Source organism: Daphnia pulicaria, chromosome 6 (assembly GCF_021234035.1).
Source record: "Daphnia pulicaria isolate SC F1-1A chromosome 6, SC_F0-13Bv2, whole genome shotgun sequence".
Lineage (NCBI taxonomy): Eukaryota > Metazoa > Arthropoda > Branchiopoda > Diplostraca > Daphniidae > Daphnia > Daphnia pulicaria.
Genome location: NC_060918.1, coordinates 24,081,935 through 24,102,446, shown reverse-complemented (window position 1 = coordinate 24,102,446; position 20,512 = coordinate 24,081,935). Strand labels below are relative to the sequence as shown.

Below are 20,512 nucleotides of genomic sequence, written 5' to 3'. Positions count from 1 at the left end.
GGTTTTACAAATTTTATTTGGTTTTTATTTGGCGGATAAGAAAGTAAAATTATGATCTGACAACGTTGGTAAAACTGTCAGTTCAGTCGAATTTTATTTTTGATATTTTTTTCGTCTGGAATCTTTTTAGTGTAACCGAACGTCAAAATTAGTTAATTTTTTTTTGTAACTATCGTATAGCGTTTCATCAATGGCGAGCATATTTTGTTGTTTTAGAGGCTGTGCCAGTTTCCTTGATCTTGGGTTTGCGACTCCAACAGTACCCACAAAAAAGCAGCCTGTAATAGCCTTAGATCAACAACAAATTGGTACAGGATTTAACTTTTTCTAAAAAAAATCAATAATTGTTTATGGTTTCATTAGGGAATTCCTCAGTTAATTTGGGATTTTTTTATTAAAAAGTGCAATAGTAAATTCATTTGAACACTTTCAAAGTGTCTTTTACAATTTTCAAACTGTATTGTTTGTTTATACATAATATTAATGAACATTGAATCCTTTTCCCAGGTCAAGAAGTAGTACTTGTTAAAGATGGAACAAGAATATGTGGCACTGGCGGAGCACTTGGGAACACAGCTGTAAGTTACAAAACAAATAATATTGTTCTGATAATAAAGTGTTGTATTGTAATAATGCAGATTATGCAAGACAAAGCTTATTTTGAAGTGAGGCTTCAACAGTCAGGTTAGTTCACCTATTAGTAATCATTAAGAAAACATAACTCTTTGATTGAAAGCATCAGCTATATTTTTTTGAACACATTTTATAGGTGTTTGGGGCATTGGACTTGGTTCGGAAAAGGCAGATCTGAATGTTATTCCAATGGGGAATGATGCAGATTCTTGGGTTATGTGCTCAGATGGTTATCTTCGTCACAACAAGGAAGAAATGCACAGAATTACACAACTACCACAAGAAGGGGACACCATAGTAAGTCTCAACTCACAAGAGTTATAAATCTATTTCTAAATATATATTCATATTACAGGGAGTTAGCTACAATCACATTGAACTGAACTTTTACTTGAATGGTCAAAAATTGGACTGCCCATTCACTAATGTAAGAGGACAAGTGTATCCAGCAGTATATGGTAAAAGGAAATGATTATTTCACATTAATTCACCGTTTATTTACATTTAAATTTATTACAGTGGATGACGGAGCTGTACTGGACATTGTTTTTGAAAATTTTGTGCGCGATCCTCCACCAGGGTTTGACAAAATCATGTTGGAACAATCTCTCTTAGAAACATAGGATAGTAAATCATTAAAAACTAAATTCAATTATCACGCCAAAGTTTCACACACTCATCATCTGCTTTGAATCATTCCATTTACCTAACTGTTTCGCTATTTTAGGGCAGAACGTTCTTCAGTAGCTCGACTTCTTTTGCTAGGGACGTTACTTGATTCTGCAGCTCACGTACTTGATCCCGCAATGCATATACGGTGTCAACCAAACTTCTGAATGTCAAAGATATAAAATCATTTAGTTAGCATAAATGGCTCCCCGATCTGTTTGATTTCGATTCATTTTCTCCAGTCTTCTATAAATAATATCGTTTGTATAATCATGAAAGAAAACAAGATATACCTTTCCTCTACAACCGTACGAGTCCCTTGTACTTCTTCGACGATGATTTTTTCTTCTTCGGCAATCAGCACTTGTGGTGATTCTAGCAATGCTTCGGGGGAACCATTCATTATATAAGTCTAGGCGTTCATCCAAACTTCAACATAGGAAATTCCTTACCTGATTTGACTGTTTGGCGTGACCTTGCAGTCAAACTACAATAGGCTTCTACTAGCTTAAGCAGTTGTGAATCATCATCGTAGTTTAGTTCTTTGCCAAAAAACAAAAAATCATTAGTTACGATGACAACTTGAATCAAATGTATATCGGTTTTCATACCTCTTTTCTTAAAAGACTTGTTAATAACTCTTTTGTTAGTTCTTTCTTGGCAAGGTCGTGTCGTGATGGGAAGCGATGGACGGAGAGAGGAGTAAGTCCAAACTCTGGCGATGATTCACCCCCAAAAACAAAAAAAAAGAATTGATATATTTCCTGATTTTTTTTTTTTTTCGAAACTAGTTTTATTTCTAACCTGTTATTGATGGTTGGGTTGGAAGCCGAGGCGAGAGAGAAATGCTGGTTTTGGTGGTACTGCTGGCTTCCCGCTGGACCCGACAGAGTATGTTGGACGGGTGGGCGTGCTACTACCGGTGTGCTCCCTCGGCTCGTCAATGCACTCGACGTTCGTATGGCATCTGCCTGCTTCTGATGCACTGACTGGATAGAAGTTGAGGGTGGAACGTTTTGTAGGGGAGTCTAAAATAAAATGAAAAGGGGAAAACAAGTAAGTTTAGCACACAGTTGCAACTAGAAAATACTGCAGATCATGTTCGCAATATTCCACAAATACACATGCTAGACCAAAGAGAAATAATTCAAAAAAAAAAATTCCGGGCTGTTAGTATATGATCGCTCACTACTTCAGGCTCCATGCGCAAGTGCGTCCATTTAGACGGGAAGCTCATCCTTCGGGAATTTTTCGACATTCAAAAACTGGACGCCTACAAACTCGCAATTTACGAGATTATCAAGTGCGGAAATCCCAGGCGAACTTGTTTTGAAGGAAGATCACAAAGAGGAGTTCCTTGGTGGAAAGGCAAAATGACTTTGAGAAGTTACGAGAAGCTAAAGCAGCACCAACCCTCGCACCGGATTTGATTGATTGATCGAATCGGATTGCTTAGAGAAAAGAAAAAATATAAAAATAAATAATAGAGGGCGATTTGTACGGGATGGTGCACGAGTTGGGCTTCGGAATAGGGGGGGAACGGGGTAGGGGGAAAGGCAATCAATCAACGCCAACTGTTTGAAGGGGATCTCCTCTGCATAAGTGAGCAGCAGATTCCAAGACAAGAAAACAAGGATAAGAAAATCATCCGCTACGTTCCATCCCCCTTGCCTGTAGGGAAATGAAGAGAAGGAATTGGAGGAGTCGGCGACTGTGCCAACAAAACCGCGGCGGAAACTTTCGCTTTTCGCCACCAGTGGGCGTACAGTGTGGACCGGTACACCGGAGCGACGGGCGAAGAATTGCTGGCAGTATCGGGTTCTGATGGCGTGCCAGTGGCGTCACGACTTTGTGACGGAGTAGCAGCTCCTCCCACATCGGCCAGCCCGGAATCAAAAGAAACGTTTGACACCCAAGCGCCGACGGTTGTTGACGTATAAAATCGTTGAACTGGTCCTTCGGCTCTGTCGGCAGTCGGTTCTTTGAAGCTGAATCGGGTAATACACAAGTCCAACGGTGGAGGAAGTGATTGGGAACGAGAGGGAAACCTCGGAGATTTAGGCGAAAAGAAAGAAGAGCAATCTAAACTTTCGCTGAAACCTCCGCGTGTCCTGGATTTTGGAGACCAGCAGTGGGTTTTCACGCCAGTTGCTCCCGAGATCAAGGGAGAAGAGCGCGAGGAGGAAGAAGAACTGGTAGAGGAGGAAGTGGATCGACTCCAACTGCGGACAATGAAGGGAACCCCCATTGTCAACTCCTTTTCAATGTACATACTTCGTGTTTGTGTGCTGGACCGTTGAGAATGACCAGTTGACAAGTGAAACTCGGCCCGGCATTGTCTCAGAAAACGATTCAAATTGTTTGTCTCGACATTTGCCGATGAACTGATGAAGGCACAACCTAGAATGAGCCTCCGCTCGTGTTCAGCCTTCCCCCCATCAAGAATTTCACGCAATCGTAGGCGAGTTAACAGACCAGCTTTGATCAGAAGAGCGAGATAGCGAGTCATCAGCCGGAACGGTGGACGACTTACGCAAGAAACAGCAGATGACGACGACGACGACGAAATCGTTGGATTCCGAATCTGTTTCTGAAGTAATTCCATCAAGCGAAGCCGTTCTTCTTTTGAAGGGCAGCTGACAATAATTCTCTCTGACCCTGAAACTGATCAACAACAATTTTCCGTTAATAAAAAGGAGGGCAAACCAATTTTAATCCCATGTCTTACCCAATAGTTCGAGTGTAAGGCTACGAGATGTTTCCGAATCCTCTTGCATGTTTAAAGACATCCCTGAAAGGTTATATTTTTTCTAAAATAAATAAAAAGACCCAAACATAAGTAAAAATGCAGTTAACATGAAAAACTATTTCAACAAGTAAATCACCTCAAAAACGAAGGCCGACAACCGTTGGCTCACTGAGAGTAAAATTACGCACTGACTGAAAAGGACCAAGTGCCGATCCTTAGTTTCTGTAATCGGAGTTGTTGTTGTGATCTTGACAGGTCCCATGTAAATAAGCTCACCGAGGCGCTGTGGTTCGTCACCTTCCCAACATCGGACAGAACCACACAATACTTCAAGCTCTTGTTCTTTTTGACGACGTACGGAAGCGCAATGCGACTATTTTTTTGTTGCAAATTGGGTTGATAATTTTAACGAAAATAAAGGTAAAATTTAAAAGGAATTACAGCAAGGTTTTGGTAGACGAAAACCGATCGTTGAGTATCTCCTCTATCTGGGTGGAATTCTTCCATGTGACGTTCAAGTTCTTGCAAACAACCTTTAAAGACACATTTTGTTAATAATGTATTCCTTAAAGGTAAGTTGAAGATCTAACCTCCATAGCGTTCCAGTCGTCGAAATGGACGACTGAGCCCGGCAGTCAGAAAGACCAGGCCTGGGCTACGTCCTCCAAGACCTTCGACAAACGAACCCAACTTTTCCCTGGCGCAATTAAATTATTACATTAATGATTTACACATTCAAGTTTTGAACATACTTGTAATTTTCAAGGATACAGACAGTCCTGGGGTGATTACTGCAATACTCAGTGTGGGCAGACTTTATTTTCTCAGCCTGCATATGTATATAACTTACTGGATAAGATATTTGCCTTCTTTAATGAATGATAATGCTTACCATGCTAAGGAAGATACTTCCAACTCGCTGTTCAAGACTCGATTTTTCATAGCAATCTTCTAACAACCTGTTAAAAGTTGCATGTAGGTCTACAATTTCTGGTAAGTTTCTTACAATTTTAATATATTCATCAGCTGTCAATCTAAAGAAAGTAAAAGATAGATTCATTCATTTTTTTTAAGTTTTAAATCTGTTCAGTTTACATGTCTGAATTCCCCAGAGGTGTGAGTACAGTCTTTAGTAGTGTCTGCATTTCTGAGATGTAACTCTTTTCAGAATCAATAATATCTTTTAAAATTAGATTTCGATTGACTGTCTGCTGTTCTGGAACAGTTTCTACTGCGAAAATAGTCGGGGGTGGCTTTGCACCTGCGAAGAAGATATTAACTCTACAATCAATTTACATTTGTTAAGTCTACAACTTACCAATTATTCCTATATCTTTGACATAGTTAGATGGAAACCAACCAGTCTTTCCTTCAAATGTTCCTTCCCACCAACCACCTTCTTCCTTCTGAGTGATAGTTATAATATCTCCTTTCTTGAAATTCAACTAGAAACAAGTAGAAATTAAAAAGCAAATTAAAAATAGCTAATTTTTAACAGACAAATTAATTCAAGTGTCAATTAATTAAATGTCAATCACATGATATGAATAGCATAAGGGATATGTAAAGAAATTAGATAACCTGCCAAACGTTCCTTAACAACTCATATCACATGTAATATTAAACAAACCAACCTCATCATTATTTTTCCCTTTAAAGCTATACACAGCCTGCACTTGAGTGATAGCTGGAGGTTCCGAAATCATTTTCCTTGACAAGTTGAGCAGCAGTACCTAAGATAACCAATAAAGACAAGTTATTAGTCAAGTCTGTGGGGTAGGTTTGCTCTTGATTTCATTCTCACTAATAATACACTAGGTCAGGGTACAATTCCTTTGCAATTAGTCTAGCAACAGTTTCTACACAACAAATCTATGAAATATTTGTCTTTGTGAGAAATATTCCAAGGAATAATCGGTATTTGAGCCCTTTTACTATTTTAGACCACTAAAATTGTTGTTGTGAGCTAATTGATCAGCGCCATCTGTTGACGAACAACGATGAAGGAATTTTTGAAAAAAATGTTACTTGATTGCTCTCCAAAAAGGGATCGATCTCCTTTCCATCAAAACATGCAATGTCATGCAAAGGTAACGAAAATTTGTTCTCGGTATTTTACGTTATAGCACGGTTATATCATAGCATAACCACATTTTATCATTGCGTCATTTTAAAATGGCTCGTATACTAGCGCTGTAATGCACTCTGAATGCTCTTTTTCCTTGTTCGTGCAGATGCCGTGAATTAATACAGGTGAAAAATCTGGGTGAAATGCGTCACACACATTCGGACGTATCTAACCGATTACCAACTGTATTTACTCATACGCTGTGCCATGTATTCAGCATATAAAACCCCGTCACTTAAGTTTGAAACTGCACTGCACGTCGAACGTTTCATTCGTTGCTAACCAAGTCTCATTTGCGTCGAAAAAAAAGTAAATTTAAAAAATACCTAGACGTTCCTTTCTTTTGATTATTAATTTATAATGTCTTTGAAGCGACTAAATTAAAAAAAAAAAAACAAATTATAATCTTTCGTTTCAATTTTATTCGTTAGGATGCGTATACTGTTTGTCGCAATCACTTTGTGTTCCGTGTTGCTAATTGGACAAGCCAATCCGCTAGAAGATCATGTCTCTTATTCAGGAGTCCAGGTCTGGACAATCACAATTAGTTCTCCGGAAGAACGCCATGGTCTATCAAAAATGATATCACAATACGGTAGGCTAAACTATTAAATCGCGCAACTATAAATTACGTAATGCAAGTATAACTAAAGATAGGTGTTAAAAATTATTTACCGTTCTTGTGATAAGGACTCGAGGTGTGGAAGGAAGCCAGATCCGATAACCCCAAAACGGATTTGTTAGTTCCAGTACAACACCAGAAAGAATTGGGACTGAAGCTGATGGAAGCCAATATTAATTATGTCATCAAGATCAATGACTTGCAAGCTGTTATCGATAACGAAAACCCCAATGCTAAGGCCAGTTCTTCTAACACAAGATCAGGTAGGAATAAAACGTAACTAATTTTAAAACCCTTGCCAAAAATGAAAGTTGCCAAATCAAACTTTTTTAATCGGCAGCTCACAACATGGACTGGACTAGCTACCATCGGCTGGGCGATATCTACGGTTACATGAGTTACCTGAATGCCACTTACCCCGGCCTCGTTTCATTAATCAACATCGGCGCCTCTTATGAAAAACGGCCACTCTACGTTCTTCGAATTTCTAACTCTTCTTGTAACGCCACAAAACCCGCCATTTGGATCGACGGAGGTAATATGTTACCCAATAATTATTCATTCCTACATTATACATTTAAATGAATAATAATGACTTGAAGGAATTCACGCCCGAGAGTGGATTTCACCAGCAGTGACATCTTACATCATCCAACAGCTCGTCGAAGTGCAGGCGAATGCGAAACTTTTGCTCAACGTTGATTGGTACATCATGCCAGTCATGAATCCCGATGGTATTGTTTATTTCCATAAGCCTTATGTTTTTATTGTAAAATCCGACTTAACTTGATAATATCAATTTTTATTATAAGGTTATGAGTTTACGCACGTCTCCAATCGGATGTGGCGTAAAACTCGTTCCTTGTCAAGCCTATCCAGCTGTCGAGGTGTTGATCCGAACCGGAATTTTGGTTACAAGGTTAAAAACTAATATGGCCATTTACAGTTGATTTGTTGTGCAATCCACATTTATAGGGTTTCTTAATTTTATTTTGATTTCATGCGATGACATGATGTAGTGGGGTGGTTTAGGAACGAGCACCAATCCGTGTTCGGATATCTACAAGGGAACCAAAGCATTCTCGGAGCCAGAGACTCTACTCACTTCCAATTTTATTCTGGGAAAAGCCAACAAATTAAAGTAAAATTGTGTATAAAATTTTAATGTATCTACGTTAATGTTACATTTTAATTTTTTCCCTGTAGCTTTATCTAACTATACACAGTTACGGACAGGCTGCTTTAGTTCCGTGGGGGTATGACGTGGCTTATCCAAGTGATTACGCCGACATGTTGGCACTAGCGAAAAGCGCCACTTCTACATTCCGCAAATACAAATTTTCCGTTGGTAATTCAGCCGCACTTTACTACCCGGCTGCAGGTATATAATTTCCACTCCATCTTTTTAACATATTCAAAAATTAAAATATTATTCATTGTTACGTATATATAGGTGGTTCGGATGACTGGGCCAAATCGGTTGGCATCAAGTACAGCTACACTTTCGAGCTGGCCGACAAAGGCACATACGGATTTCTCTTACCGTCCTCCAACATTTTACCGGTGGCCCAGGATTTTTTCCCTGCGCTGGATGTTTTTGCTACTAAAATAGCAACTTTGAAAGTTTAACCCGCGATAACCGTCAAAATTACATTTTACCAGGTGGTGGTGGCATTGAATTTTCTGGTTTCTGTCCAACTGAATTTTGCATTGCGTCAAATACATGGGCGAAGTTTAGAATAGCAATATATCCTCGATCTTGCCAAAGATAGTCTCGAATTTTTAATTATGGAAGTAGCACGGGGCCATCAAAATACATTACGAGTTGCGTCCTAGAACGCAGCGTGAATCAAAAGAAATTCAGCACACACAGTTCGTTTTCACTTTCTCATCGGAGCGTGTTGAATGCTGTAAAAATGAAATGAGAAATTCTCGCCAGTATGCTTCACGTCCACAACTGGATGAGAAGTATATATATATACTTTTCCTTGCAACGGATTGTATTTGGAATTGTATGGTGTGCCAGATGGGAGAACTTTCTTTCATAAGGAGGACAATATGGGTAGGCTGCACCGCGTCGTCTTGCGTAAGTTTCCAACGAGCCGTTGCGTAAACCGTTACTCGACAGCAACACTTTCTTCGTCTGCCAGGATGATGTCTCTCAATGCCAGAAATCGGTAGGATTTTTTCGACAATCCGTTATCCCAAATTCCATTTAGAACATTATTAATTGCTGCCATCAAATTCCACAATCGCCGTGTGGCGGCCCTATATGCATGTATATTTTTAGAATTAAAATGTTCAGCGCTGTGATAATAATATCTTTGTCGTATCTTTGTCATAGGATTTCTCTTATGTTAACCGCATTCGTCGTGGGTTGCTTCATATTCGGCCAAGCATCTCACACAGCAGAGAAGGATGTATCTTATTCAAAATTTCAAATCTGGAGGATCACGCCACGTACGAAAGATGAGAATAGCAACTTTTTTAGAGCGATTCAAAGTTACGGTGAGATGCATAATTTCAAGCATTATTACACAAAAATACCATATGTATCTATAGAAAATACATTTCTTTTGAACTATAGAAACTGAAATATGGAAAGATATTACTACAGGCACGAATACCGAGTATACCTTTCTGGTACCGCCGCAAATCCAAACAGAAATCAAACGAAAGTTTAACGTAGCCAACGTGTCTTACGTCGTCGAAATCAGTGACTTACAAACCGCCATCAACGAAGAAAACCCCGTCACTGCTAATAATAACAGCTGGTTTTTAAATTCTACCTTTGGTAACATTAAAGAACGCGTTGACTATATAAGCCTAATGCGGGAGTTAATTAAACTTTTATTTTATAGACAATAACAAAACGGCTCATAGAATGGACTGGACTAGTTACCACCGACTGGACGACATTTACGGATACCTGGATTATCTGGCGGATACATACCCGAAAATTGTCCAGTTGATCAATATCGGCGCTTCGTATGAGAATCGAACGCTCTACGTCGTTCACATTTCGCACCCATCTTCCATTCCCGACACAAAACCAGCCATCTGGATTGACGCAGGTGTTTAGTTATTTCAATCTTTTTCGTATAATTATGTTATTCTTATAATTGATATTCAGGGGTTCACGCTCGAGAGTGGATATCCCCAGCGTTGGCCACCTACATCATCCACCAACTTGTTGAGGATCCGGCAAACGAGGGGCTTTTGCTCAGCGCCGATTGGTATATTATGCCCGTCATGAACCCAGATGGTATGGTAATAATATCATTCATTATAGATCCCAGTCTTAATTATCCGTTTGATTCAAAAGGTTACGAGTACTCGCATGTCAAAAATAGGCTTTGGCGGAAAAGTCGATCTGAGACAGGATCGCGAAAATGTCGAGGTGTTGATCTGAATCGGAACTTTGGTTTCCAGGTGAGCGATTGGCGAGATTTTCTTATTTATTCCTCGTTTAAAAAAAATGAATGCACATTCAAATTTGTTGGTCCACAGTGGGGTGATCGTGGCTCCTACGCAGATCCATGCGCAATTTCATTCAGAGGAATCAAGGCATTCTCCGAGCCGGAATCCATTGCCACTTCAAATTTCATTCTTAAAAAATCTAATCTCATAAAAGTATAACGTAATTTCTTCTTAGTATATTTTTATTTGTCTTCACATAGAATTAATGAACAATTTCTTTTCGACGAAGCTTTATTTGACGTTGCACAGCTTTGGCCAGGCGGTCCTGATTCCTTGGGGCCATTCCGCTACTCTTCCGTCCGACTATGGCGACATGTTGGCACTCGCTAAAAGTGCCACGTCAACTTTCCAGCACTACAAGTTCAAAGTCGGTAATGTGGCGGCCCTATTTTATCGAGCTTCAGGTACGCTTGTTATTGATCGTTTTTCCCAAGGTTTTTCCGACTAGACATATTTGAATCATTTGATGATTATGATACTAAACAGGGAACTCTGCAGATTGGGCCAAATCAATTGGCATCAAGTACTGCTATACAGTTGAACTTCCCGCCAAAGGATTTATCCTGCCAGCTTCGAATATTTTGCCTGTGAGCCAGGATTTCTTTTCAGCCTTGGATGTTTTCGCTGCTGAAGTAGCCACACTCCATGTCTAATCAAAATTCCCTTTTCCCTTCTATATGCCATACGACAACAAAGTAGTTACAGTATGTATCTGTATATAGATGCATAGGAATTGTAGCAATTAGTATCGGACAAAGTTCTGTACAGGTTAATAGCATATGTTATTCACCTGGTGTAAAATAAATACAGCAGGTGTTTATTATGGGCTTGGTAAATAATTTGCTCTCCTATATTGACACTACTTTCCATGGACGTGTTGGCTTCATTAGACATTTTGGCTATTATTGGAGCTAAACATCTGGCACAGGTATATCTGCAATGGCTCAGTCTATGCGCAGAGATGCGTTTACTATTTACTCGACATACTGTGTACCTGTATAACACATTCCAGACTCGGACGCAGATTAATTATTTTCTAAAGCAAATATTCGCTGGATCCATTCCCCACCAGCCATGGTGAAAAAAGTAGAATAAGGCTGGCCATCACATCGGCATTGGGTGATTCGATTTGGCCTCATTGCTATACGAATTGGAATATATGTGCTGACTGAATAATCGTGAATAATAAGGCGGGGCAAACGATATGATGCTTGCCGTTTGAAATAATGTTCCCATCGACTAAAATAGCTTGTGTCGGCTCGTGCTTAAAATAGGCCGTTTGGCTAAAGAATAATCTATATTATTCTCGGATTGCTAGCCGAAACGATTTCCCAAAATCGGTGTCTACCGGTGTCCACCAAATAATAATTATACCATTAATATTAAATAAACTACTGAAGGTAATTTCTTGAAACTGTATTTTATAACACAGAGAATTCCATACATTGAAAAATGATTATTCATTTTTTACTTGTAGGATGTCGCTGTTGTTCACTTTACTCGTTTTGACTTGCGCGTTCGTCGTCGATCAGGTTTCAACCGAAGAAGATAAGGCCGTCTCATATTCAGGATATCAGGTCTGGAGGATCACGACCCTTTCGAAAGAAGAACATCAGGTCGTTTTGAAAATGATCGAACATTTCGGTAAGCAGATAATATTAAATAAATATACTCACAATCAAGATAATTAATCATCACATTTCTTGATGTGACAGGACTTGAGCTGTGGAGATGGCAGGAGAGCCAAACCATCAATACCCCGATCGATGTCCTTGTGCCACCGCAATCGCAAATAAAAGTGAAGCAACAATTGGATCAGGCCAACATTTCGTTTGTCGTCAAAGTCGCCGACTTGCAGGAAGACATTAATGACGAGAATCCCAATTTAAACGCTAGTTCTTACAATACGAAAGCGGGTAAATAATAATTAGTATATTTCATTTTTGCGGAGCTGCAATTATATTTATGGGAAAACAGCTCACAAAATGGATTGGATGAGCTATCACCGACTGGACGATATTTACGGCTACTTGAATTATTTGGCGGAAACGTACCCAAACCTTGTCCAGTTGATTAATATCGGTGCTTCATACGAAAATCGGACGCTCTACGTCGTTCGCATATCTAATTCATCCAAACCTGATACGCAACCCGCCGTTTGGATCGATGGAGGTAAAATAAAAACAGTAAAAGATTCACGACAAATAGTTTGATAATAATATTATATCGTCAAATTATACATATTTCTACTTTCAAGGATTTCACGCCCGTGAGTGGATCACACCCGCGTTGGCCACATACATTATCCAACAGCTGGTCGAAGAACCGGCCAACGCGAAGCTTTTGTTCAACATCGACTGGTACATCATGCCGGTTGTCAATCCCGACGGTATTTTAGTATAAGAAACTCAGTTAGAATTTAGTAGTTTACGATTTGTAATTGCATTCAAAGGTTATGAATACTCCCATGTGAGAAATCGTCTCTGGAGAAGAACCCGGTCCAACACAGGATCAAGGCGGTGTCAAGGTGTTGATCTGAACCGTAACTTTGACTTCAAGGTCAGACTAGTTTTTCCTGCAATGTTTATTCTCTTCGCTACATTGAAATATCTTTAGTGGGGTGGTCCAGGATCGAGCAGTAATCCCTGCTCCGATACATTCAAAGGATCCAAAGCCTTTTCTGAGCCAGAGGCTGTTGCGTATTCCAAATTCATCAAAAGCAAATCCAATCAAATCAAAGTATTTAGCCTAACTGAATATAGGAACTCTTTAAATATAGCATGAAAGTTAATGCACATTTTTGAACTGGAAAACATTATATCCTTGATAGCTTTACTTGAGTCTTCACAGCTACGGCCAATTGATTCTGCTTCCCTGGGGTTATGCACGCGAGTACCCGTCTGATTACAACGAAACGTTGGCACTCGCCAATCTCGCAGCTTCGAAATTTCGCGCCTTCAGCTATAGAGTGGGAAATACAGTAGATCTTCTTTATCGAGCTTCAGGTATATTTAAATCTGTAACTACTTCATCTTTGAGTTTTAGTTTTCAGCATAAATGAATATACCCTTTTTATGGGATGTATATAGGCAACTCGGCCGATTGGGCCAAATCGATTGGCATCAAATACGTGTACATTGTCGAGCTTCCCATCAGAGGATTTGTCCTACCGGCTTCATTCATTTTGCCAGTGAGCAAAGATTTCTTCCCCGCCTTGGACGTCTTGGCTTCGAAAATATCCACACTGAATGTTTGATTCGTTTCAGGATTACTTTCTTTATTATTCACGTAGTTCGATTCGACCTGTTTTGCTAGTGGTTCTGTTTAGCCTAGATTCAGTGTTGTTTCGTTTAATTTTTAGTTTGTGTGACAAAATACAAGTAAAAAAAAATTAGATCCTTTTTTTGGCAAATTCAGAACATGATCATTATGAATAGCTGGCAACTATTTGCCGTAGTAAAAGAGCGGGAACTAGAACGAAGTCGTCTGCAGTCTGCACTTGAATTATTTAGTAGTTGTAGTTGACTCGATTCAAGTGAGAGCTCTATTTCTTGTTATAACTTCTTACTTCTTAGCTGGTCAGGTAGTGCTCAGGTTTTTATTTCATGATGTTGTCACGATGATGTTGTATTGCAAATTGCAATGAAGTAGTGTTAGCAAGTATGAAACAAAATTTAACTAAGATTGTAACTTATTGAATGCAGTTGTCCTGCAAACCGGTGATCGCGTTTCTCCACGTGTTCTAGATGTGCTTTCGTGCATGTTAATAAGCACTGCGATTTTGCTTGTTTAATTAATGCAACTTCAGATTCATATATGAACCTCTACATGATGAATTGCTGTCCGATACTCTGATAATCATTTGACAATGATATTTTTCTGTCAAAGGGTATTTGGAAAGTGTTAGCATGTGCTTGTTGGCAAATGTTCAAAATTATTGGGATGACCTAAGGGTTTGACATGTGAATGTGACATAAGCCAACCAGACAAAGTTTCCTGTTAATTGCATACTGTTGGTGGTATCCCTAAAACGATACTGAAATTTTTTCCTAGACTTGATTGACATGGTCTACATCCTCTGTAGTAAATTATGTATGGAAGATATTTCTGCTTAAATCTTATACGGTACGGTAACCGTACGATTCGGCCAAAAAAATACGATTCGGCCTGGCCGAATAAAAAACAAAGAATTGTGGCCGCTTTTCTGAGTTTTTTATTCGGCCAAGGCCGAATCGTATGAGTGGAAAAATACATTGAAATATACAATTCGGCCAATGCCTTGTTTTTATGTTTTTTATTCGGCCAAAAATGGCGAGTAATTAATTAAAAAATATACTGTTCGGCCAATTGATCAGACTTCTTTCTATTCTTGAATTGACTGGTGGCCGAATGCGAAATTATTGATTTTGTGCGATTCGGCCAAACAAAATTTTAATTTGGCAACCATTATATTGAAGGAGGGAGAAGGCCGGAGGATTGCCGCCAATAATTTGGTCTATAATAGTCAACAATCTAGTTTGAATTTTACTAATTGCCTTTGATGAACACTCGGAACACTCTTAACGTCTATCCATACTTTATAATGTCCCAGTGCTTCATTTGCAAGTTAGAATTTGTTGGTGCTGTGGGTCGACGTTGTACAATGGAGCAGTCACATATCCACGTTTCCATCAAATTTGTGTCCAAAATGGCCCAATCAGCGTACAGCGTTTTAAAGCTGCTGTACGCTGATTGGCAATTTTGGACACAAATTTGATGGCAACACAGGATGTTAGACTGCTCCATTAAGAAAATTAAGTGTAAAAAATTAGTTGCTCAAATAAACCTAAAAGGTAAAATGGCTGACAGCCCTATTATCTGAATAGCCCTGAACAGCCGTGAATCGTCTGATAACCTTAATACGATTCGACCAAAAAACTTGGCGAATAATTTTTTGGCCGAATCGTCTCATAAATTTTTTTTTTTAATAATTGCCCGAATCATTCAATTTTTCAACAGGCCGAATCATTCATTTTTTTCAACAGGCCGAATCGTATATCGTCAAAAGATCATTCGGCCTAAAGTTCAAAATGGTTTTTGGCCGAATCGTATTGTATTCTTTACTATATGGTTGGTTAAGATATTTTTTCAGCTAGTCTAGAAATATTTTTCTGGTAATTCAATCTTATTTATTGTCATTTTTGTGCAGAAATGGCGGGAAGTGAGTTCGTGAAGTCCCCTGCCCCCTCTTGGACGGAAGAGTTGGAGATAACCCAAGACTGCGCGACCAAAAAATTTTGAATGGTCAAACATCGCTGTTGATTCTTGAAAATAAAGTAAGCTTGGTTCTTTTTTAATGTAACAACAGTGACATATGTAGTTGGAAATGATGAACCTCAAATAACATGATAGGAATTGCCGTCTGATAAAATTTTGATGATATTTTTGTTCTGAAGTCAGGCTGTTGCTATTATTTTTCGCTTTTAGGAGGACATTACTAACATCTCTTTTTATTCAGGGGTGAACGGATTGTTTTACAGTATTTCAGTTTAGTTCCGATGGCTAAGCTGTATTATCATGGGAATCTGCTTGCTTCAAGAACGGATTGGTGCTGTAATTTGTTGTTTAGGCGTTCATCTTCTTGGCGTACCCGCGTCTTCAATGAGCTTCATTATTGTGGATTCTCTGTTTCTGTACCATTTGGTAAGCTATCAAGAGTTTCGACTGGGATACTTGTTTGTTTACTTATTGCGATCCTGTTATTCTTTAGTTGCGGCACTTGCTTCAATGGAAGGTTGTCAACTTTAATTGACTGATTGTTACGTCTCACTCATGAGAGGTAGGCTTTATTTGGTATTAATAATGTAAGTGAAATCAATCCATTAACTCATTAATGGAAAAGGGCCTGCTTATCGTCTAGGTGATTTTCGTAAAAACCGTAAAAACGCTCAGTTATTTTTAAGCGCTATGGATTTCCTTGTGGAGCAGTAACAGTAGTATATTTTTGAGGTTATGCTTTGCTTGCCTTCCATATTCTTTGGCTGCGCCTCGCTCTCGTGTCAGATTACGATGCTGCAGTTAAGATGCGTTGCTTAATTGTCAGTCTTGGCTTGCGCCCTTGGTTACTTCAATTTGACAGCTGAAGCAAAAATTGCACAATTCCTTTTCGCTGTATTTCATCCATTCTACGACAATCTGTCTGGATTTTACGAGAGTAAAATTTCATCACGCATGTAATTTCAAGTCATTTCCACCTGAAACCAGAGCCATTTAATTTAATGGCTCTGCTGAAGCTAGAATTAATTTAAACTTCAACTAAAAATATGGCAAAATTGCATTTGTTTAGTAATACACAACCCACCGTTTGGATGGGAAATATTTAAATATTCCCAGCAAATAATTTAGTTTGGTGCGCAATATTTTTTTTTTTTTTTTCAAGGATTTCGGGCCCGTTTTCCAGCATCGTGCATCACGCCGTTCGTCAATCCCGACGGTATTTATCATAGAAAACTGTTTTACCAGGTTTTACATTCTACAGCTTAGTTTATCATGATTGTATTGAAAGGTTACGGAAATACTACTTCCATGTGACAAATGAGCGAATTTATTCCTGGCGAATAAAATCTACGCGAATCTTTCTTGATTTTACGCTGGAAAACTTCAATCCGATATTTCTTTTAGGCTGGCGACGAAAATTTTCTACCTTAAGCCAAATGTAAGTTTTACTTCAAATATGTTCACCGGGATAAATCGTTAGAAAGCATACGATTGAAAAAGTAATTGCGATGCAATTGAGTCGTTCACAGGAAATTCAGTAAAAGTAACAGACATTTTTTTAAAATTTTTATTAAGAAGTTTAAACGACTTGGCGTGATTTAGTAAGAAAGGAACGAGTAGGTAGATGTGAAAGTAACAGCAATTTCAGATTAAAACATAAATGTTAAATTTCAAAACCGAGCAAAGAAAATATACTAGAAAATTCACGTTAATGAAGTCAACATTTAACAATTATTGGACAATGGGATGGTTGCACAAGATCCATAGAGACAAGCTTGACAGCGAACGGGATCATGATGAACCGCCAGAGATTTTTTTCTGGGTTGACTGAGTCGAATACGAACGATATTGTAGATATCTTGCGCATTTCTTTGCTCACCGTAATAGGACGTGGAAACGTGGCTAGCCAGCAACCTAATGGCATTTTCTATTTCTTCGGGGTACCAAAGTGGAGTCAGAAATTCAGACTAAATTAAAAGCCAACGAAATCAAATTAATTTACCGCAAAAACAGAGGGGGAAATTAATTATTACCTCATTGAACGAGTCTGGCTGGTTACAGATGCTACATTTTTGACCAAATAATTTAAATAACGCTTCACACAGGACCTGGTCGCCTTGGCGACGGATGCGAAACCAAAATGAGACCCGCCCCTTCATCGACGTCCATCCTCTAGTGCACTATAACGACAATTTTAATCAAGATTACAATACGCCCAGTTCAAACGATTAGAAGAAAATGGAATTACCTTGCACTGGAACCGAACTTTGGCAGAGAAAGAAGTTGAATGCCACGGCCACTCGACGGATAGCGGAGGAAGTTCTGTGGGTTCCAATGTCCACAGATGTCCGTGTGCGGATACAAACGGGCGAAAGAACCAGCAAAACGCGCTCTGCCAAAATGTCTCCAATCCACTGTAAACAATTTTAAATGACAATGAGAAAATGCGAGATAAACAAATGGATAAATAATTTCATACTAGGGCATCGTATTCCATCCGGAAAGAGGAACTGGCGGCGTGGACGGCGGAGGCAACGACCACTTGATGAGACGGTGGTTAGCTTGAACTTGGTTGACATGATGATGGGAAGATTTGTCTTTGCTGCTGGGATAACACGGAAGTTGAATGGGAACCAGCTCTACACTGCCCAGTGGAAGAAAAATTCCTATGACGTGATGAGGGAACACAGCAACTTCACTCGAAATTTCAAAAGATTCAACCGATAAGCCACTGTCAGAGGAACTCTCAAATTCGGCATCTGTAAATAGAAAAGGTGATTAGAGTTGAGAATCATTTTTAAAAGTTTACAAGCAAATTTTGAAGCAATGCTAACATTTTAATCTGTAGAAAAATACCTGAGAACTCAGTCGAGTGGTGGCTAAAACTCATATTGATGGTGAGCTGTAGGAGATTGTCCAGAGAAGATTCTTGGAGTTGATGAAACAACAGAGAAGAACTGAATGAAGTACGATGTCAAAAATTCCGTTTATATATCAGAAATCGAAGAGAGAATAACCAATGGGAAGGTGTCGGTGATCATGAAACACGAAGGACGGTTCCTCCTCAAGAAGGCGGATCCCCCTCTTCCGTTGACTCTTTCCTCCAGCTGGAACCGCAAACAAGGATGTCGCGCGTTACGTCAAATGCTAGTCCCACTGGGACTTTTAGGGATTAAAAGGGTGGGGGCAGATGAGAAGGGACGTCACACATCATGAGGTGACACTGGACTTTCGCCTCCTTTCGCATGGGCTCCATCAGAATTGCTTTAAAAAAAAGCTATCGCATCAAGAAAAAAGTAAAAAAAGTAGAAACAAAAAGACTTTATGTTGCATAATAAATTTTAAAATGCTATTTTGTTTCAGGTAGCTCAGTTGGAATAAAAGTTCGCCGCCAGTAGAAGACAGACGTTGTCTGGTCAAACGGTAAAGTGTGCACTAATTACATTGATAATATTACCTATGGAAGTATCCCGTCGGTAGCTCAGTTGGCAGAGCGGTGGACTGTAGATTCGATTCACGAAACTTGGCTTCGTGAAAATGCAAGTTATCCATAGGTCGCTGGTTTAATTCCGGCCCGACGGAATCCATTTTGATGTCCCTCCCTTTTAACGCAGATCAAAAGAAACACAACAACGAGATTTTTTAATAGCGCTTCTAATCAGAATTATTCCACTAAAGTTAAAATTATACATGATTGTTTTCGGTACAAACGGATAATGTGGAGACTTACTTGGAAATTAAGAGAAAGGGAGCAAGAGAAATAGTCTGTTTAGGAAAGCGTAGCCGCCGGCAGCAGGGAAATAGAACAACAAGCAATAGCTGGTGGGCATTCGTGACGTATATTCATTGCGAGCGATATGAAAGCATTTAATACTCCACGTACCAGAGCTGGCTCAGAAGCTCAGAACAATCAATTCATTGTTTTAAGATTTTAAATCTTTCCGTTTGACATAGGTAACCGTGCAGCTAAACGGTAGCCTAATCATTTAATGCGAGTGTATAATTTGATCGAAATTTCAATGCTCTTAAGTTGATTTTCTCAACTTTTATGACCGTAAAAAGTTCTATGTGTCTTCTCTTCATTGGGGTTTGTGCAAACTTATGCTGGTGGGTTGCATACAATAAAAGTCAATAAACCCTTAAATTGGCTGCGGATGCTGTACCATAGTCAGGGGGCGACACTTATGGAATTAACGAAGAAGTGTGGCGTAGAATGAAAGAAACATTTTTAAACGCACGCTTGGACTTGTAATATTAACTTCGTGTATCACATTTGCATTATTTCAGCTTAGATCATTTTTAGCCTAAACGATGCTTTCTTCTTTTGCCATGTGAGAAGAGAACCATACGGCACACATCTTTAGAAGATGCTGGGCTTTTACTTCCACCAGCAAGGGCACCACCAGAATTACTTTTACTAAAAAGAGCTACAGCATCAAGAAAAGACCACTAAGGTACTAAATTAATTTAAATCGTTTAAGTAATCGTGTCTGATAATTAAAATAACGAAAAATTTCCTTGACCATCTAAAACGTTGCGTGTATCAGACACGCGAAACTAGAAGATAATTTTTTTAATTTAATTTTTAATACTGTCGCATGTCATAACGTACATAGCTCTGTTATTGAATGTGGTCCCGCACTACTTCATTTCGTTTTTTCATTAATTATTCAGTCAAAATTCCTTTTTATCGCTGAGATTTATGTTTGGTTTCCTCTAACGACTCCTGTTTTTTTCTTGAATTTTAAAATTAGTTTGAACTAGTTGAAAATGAAAATCAAAGAATTATAGAAAACAAAAACCCCGTGACGCTGAATGTAACTGCCAGAAGACGAAACACTCCCCAGTATTTCCACATCTCGAAAATAAAGAACGATAGATTGCCAATCAGATTTCCGAACGTGATCTTGGCGTTGCTGCGTATTTTTGCTATATTGTGTAGCGCCAATGGACACCGATCCATTACATTTTGTTT

The 20,512-nt window shown here is 39.0% G+C and overlaps 6 protein-coding genes across 7 annotated transcripts; 4 read left to right on the top strand and 2 right to left on the bottom strand.

Moving 5' to 3' along the window:
* Positions 1–68: 68 nt before the first annotated feature.
* On the top strand, positions 69–1,608 carry LOC124344018 (SPRY domain-containing protein 7-like). The gene is made up of 6 exons (XM_046797411.1): positions 69–308; positions 508–578; positions 639–684; positions 770–930; positions 989–1,091; positions 1,153–1,608. The coding sequence occupies exons 1-6, from the start codon at positions 191–193 to the stop codon at positions 1,254–1,256; spliced, it is 603 nt and encodes a 200-aa protein (XP_046653367.1). The 5' UTR covers positions 69–190; the 3' UTR covers positions 1,257–1,608.
* LOC124344002 (rho guanine nucleotide exchange factor 7-like) lies at positions 1,109–6,025 on the bottom strand. 2 transcript variants are annotated; one of them, XM_046797393.1, is made up of 16 exons: positions 5,856–6,025; positions 5,686–5,784; positions 5,370–5,496; positions 5,147–5,312; positions 4,944–5,085; positions 4,804–4,880; positions 4,642–4,748; positions 4,493–4,584; positions 4,188–4,424; positions 4,031–4,112; positions 3,836–3,966; positions 2,107–2,330; positions 1,914–2,017; positions 1,755–1,844; positions 1,596–1,686; positions 1,109–1,465 (listed from the first exon to the last, which is right to left on the bottom strand). In XM_046797393.1, the coding sequence occupies exons 2-16, from the start codon at positions 5,755–5,757 to the stop codon at positions 1,357–1,359; spliced, it is 1,851 nt and encodes a 616-aa protein (XP_046653349.1). In that variant the 5' UTR covers positions 5,758–5,784; positions 5,856–6,025; the 3' UTR covers positions 1,109–1,356. The 2 variants fall into 2 exon arrangements, with proteins under 2 accessions (XP_046653349.1, XP_046653350.1); XM_046797394.1 differs by having other exon boundaries at positions 1,596–1,677.
* Positions 6,026–6,387: 362 nt separating this feature from the next.
* Positions 6,388–8,558, top strand: LOC124342226 (carboxypeptidase B-like). The gene is made up of 9 exons (XM_046795189.1): positions 6,388–6,488; positions 6,611–6,774; positions 6,870–7,064; positions 7,142–7,336; positions 7,404–7,535; positions 7,614–7,720; positions 7,821–7,940; positions 8,008–8,182; positions 8,255–8,558. The coding sequence occupies exons 2-9, from the start codon at positions 6,612–6,614 to the stop codon at positions 8,428–8,430; spliced, it is 1,263 nt and encodes a 420-aa protein (XP_046651145.1). The 5' UTR covers positions 6,388–6,488; position 6,611; the 3' UTR covers positions 8,431–8,558.
* A 174-nt stretch (positions 8,559–8,732) lies between these two features.
* On the top strand, positions 8,733–11,107 carry LOC124344012 (carboxypeptidase B-like). Its single transcript, XM_046797405.1, has 9 exons — positions 8,733–8,978; positions 9,146–9,309; positions 9,389–9,595; positions 9,663–9,875; positions 9,935–10,066; positions 10,127–10,233; positions 10,312–10,434; positions 10,511–10,685; positions 10,768–11,107. The coding sequence occupies exons 1-9, from the start codon at positions 8,860–8,862 to the stop codon at positions 10,932–10,934; spliced, it is 1,407 nt and encodes a 468-aa protein (XP_046653361.1). The 5' UTR covers positions 8,733–8,859; the 3' UTR covers positions 10,935–11,107.
* Positions 11,108–11,172: 65 nt separating this feature from the next.
* On the top strand, positions 11,173–13,677 carry LOC124344013 (carboxypeptidase B-like). The gene is made up of 9 exons (XM_046797406.1): positions 11,173–11,681; positions 11,759–11,925; positions 11,997–12,197; positions 12,259–12,453; positions 12,539–12,670; positions 12,734–12,840; positions 12,898–13,020; positions 13,112–13,286; positions 13,371–13,677. Exons 2-9 carry the CDS (start codon positions 11,760–11,762, stop codon positions 13,535–13,537), a joined length of 1,266 nt encoding a protein of 421 aa, XP_046653362.1. The 5' UTR covers positions 11,173–11,681; position 11,759; the 3' UTR covers positions 13,538–13,677.
* Positions 13,678–17,247: 3,570 nt separating this feature from the next.
* On the bottom strand, positions 17,248–18,157 carry LOC124344019 (receptor-transporting protein 3-like). Its single transcript, XM_046797412.1, has 4 exons — positions 18,017–18,157; positions 17,786–17,951; positions 17,571–17,717; positions 17,248–17,504 (listed from the first exon to the last, which is right to left on the bottom strand). Exons 1-4 carry the CDS (start codon positions 18,022–18,024, stop codon positions 17,262–17,264), a joined length of 564 nt encoding a protein of 187 aa, XP_046653368.1. The 5' UTR covers positions 18,025–18,157; the 3' UTR covers positions 17,248–17,261.
* Positions 18,158–20,512: the final 2,355 nt, after the last annotated feature.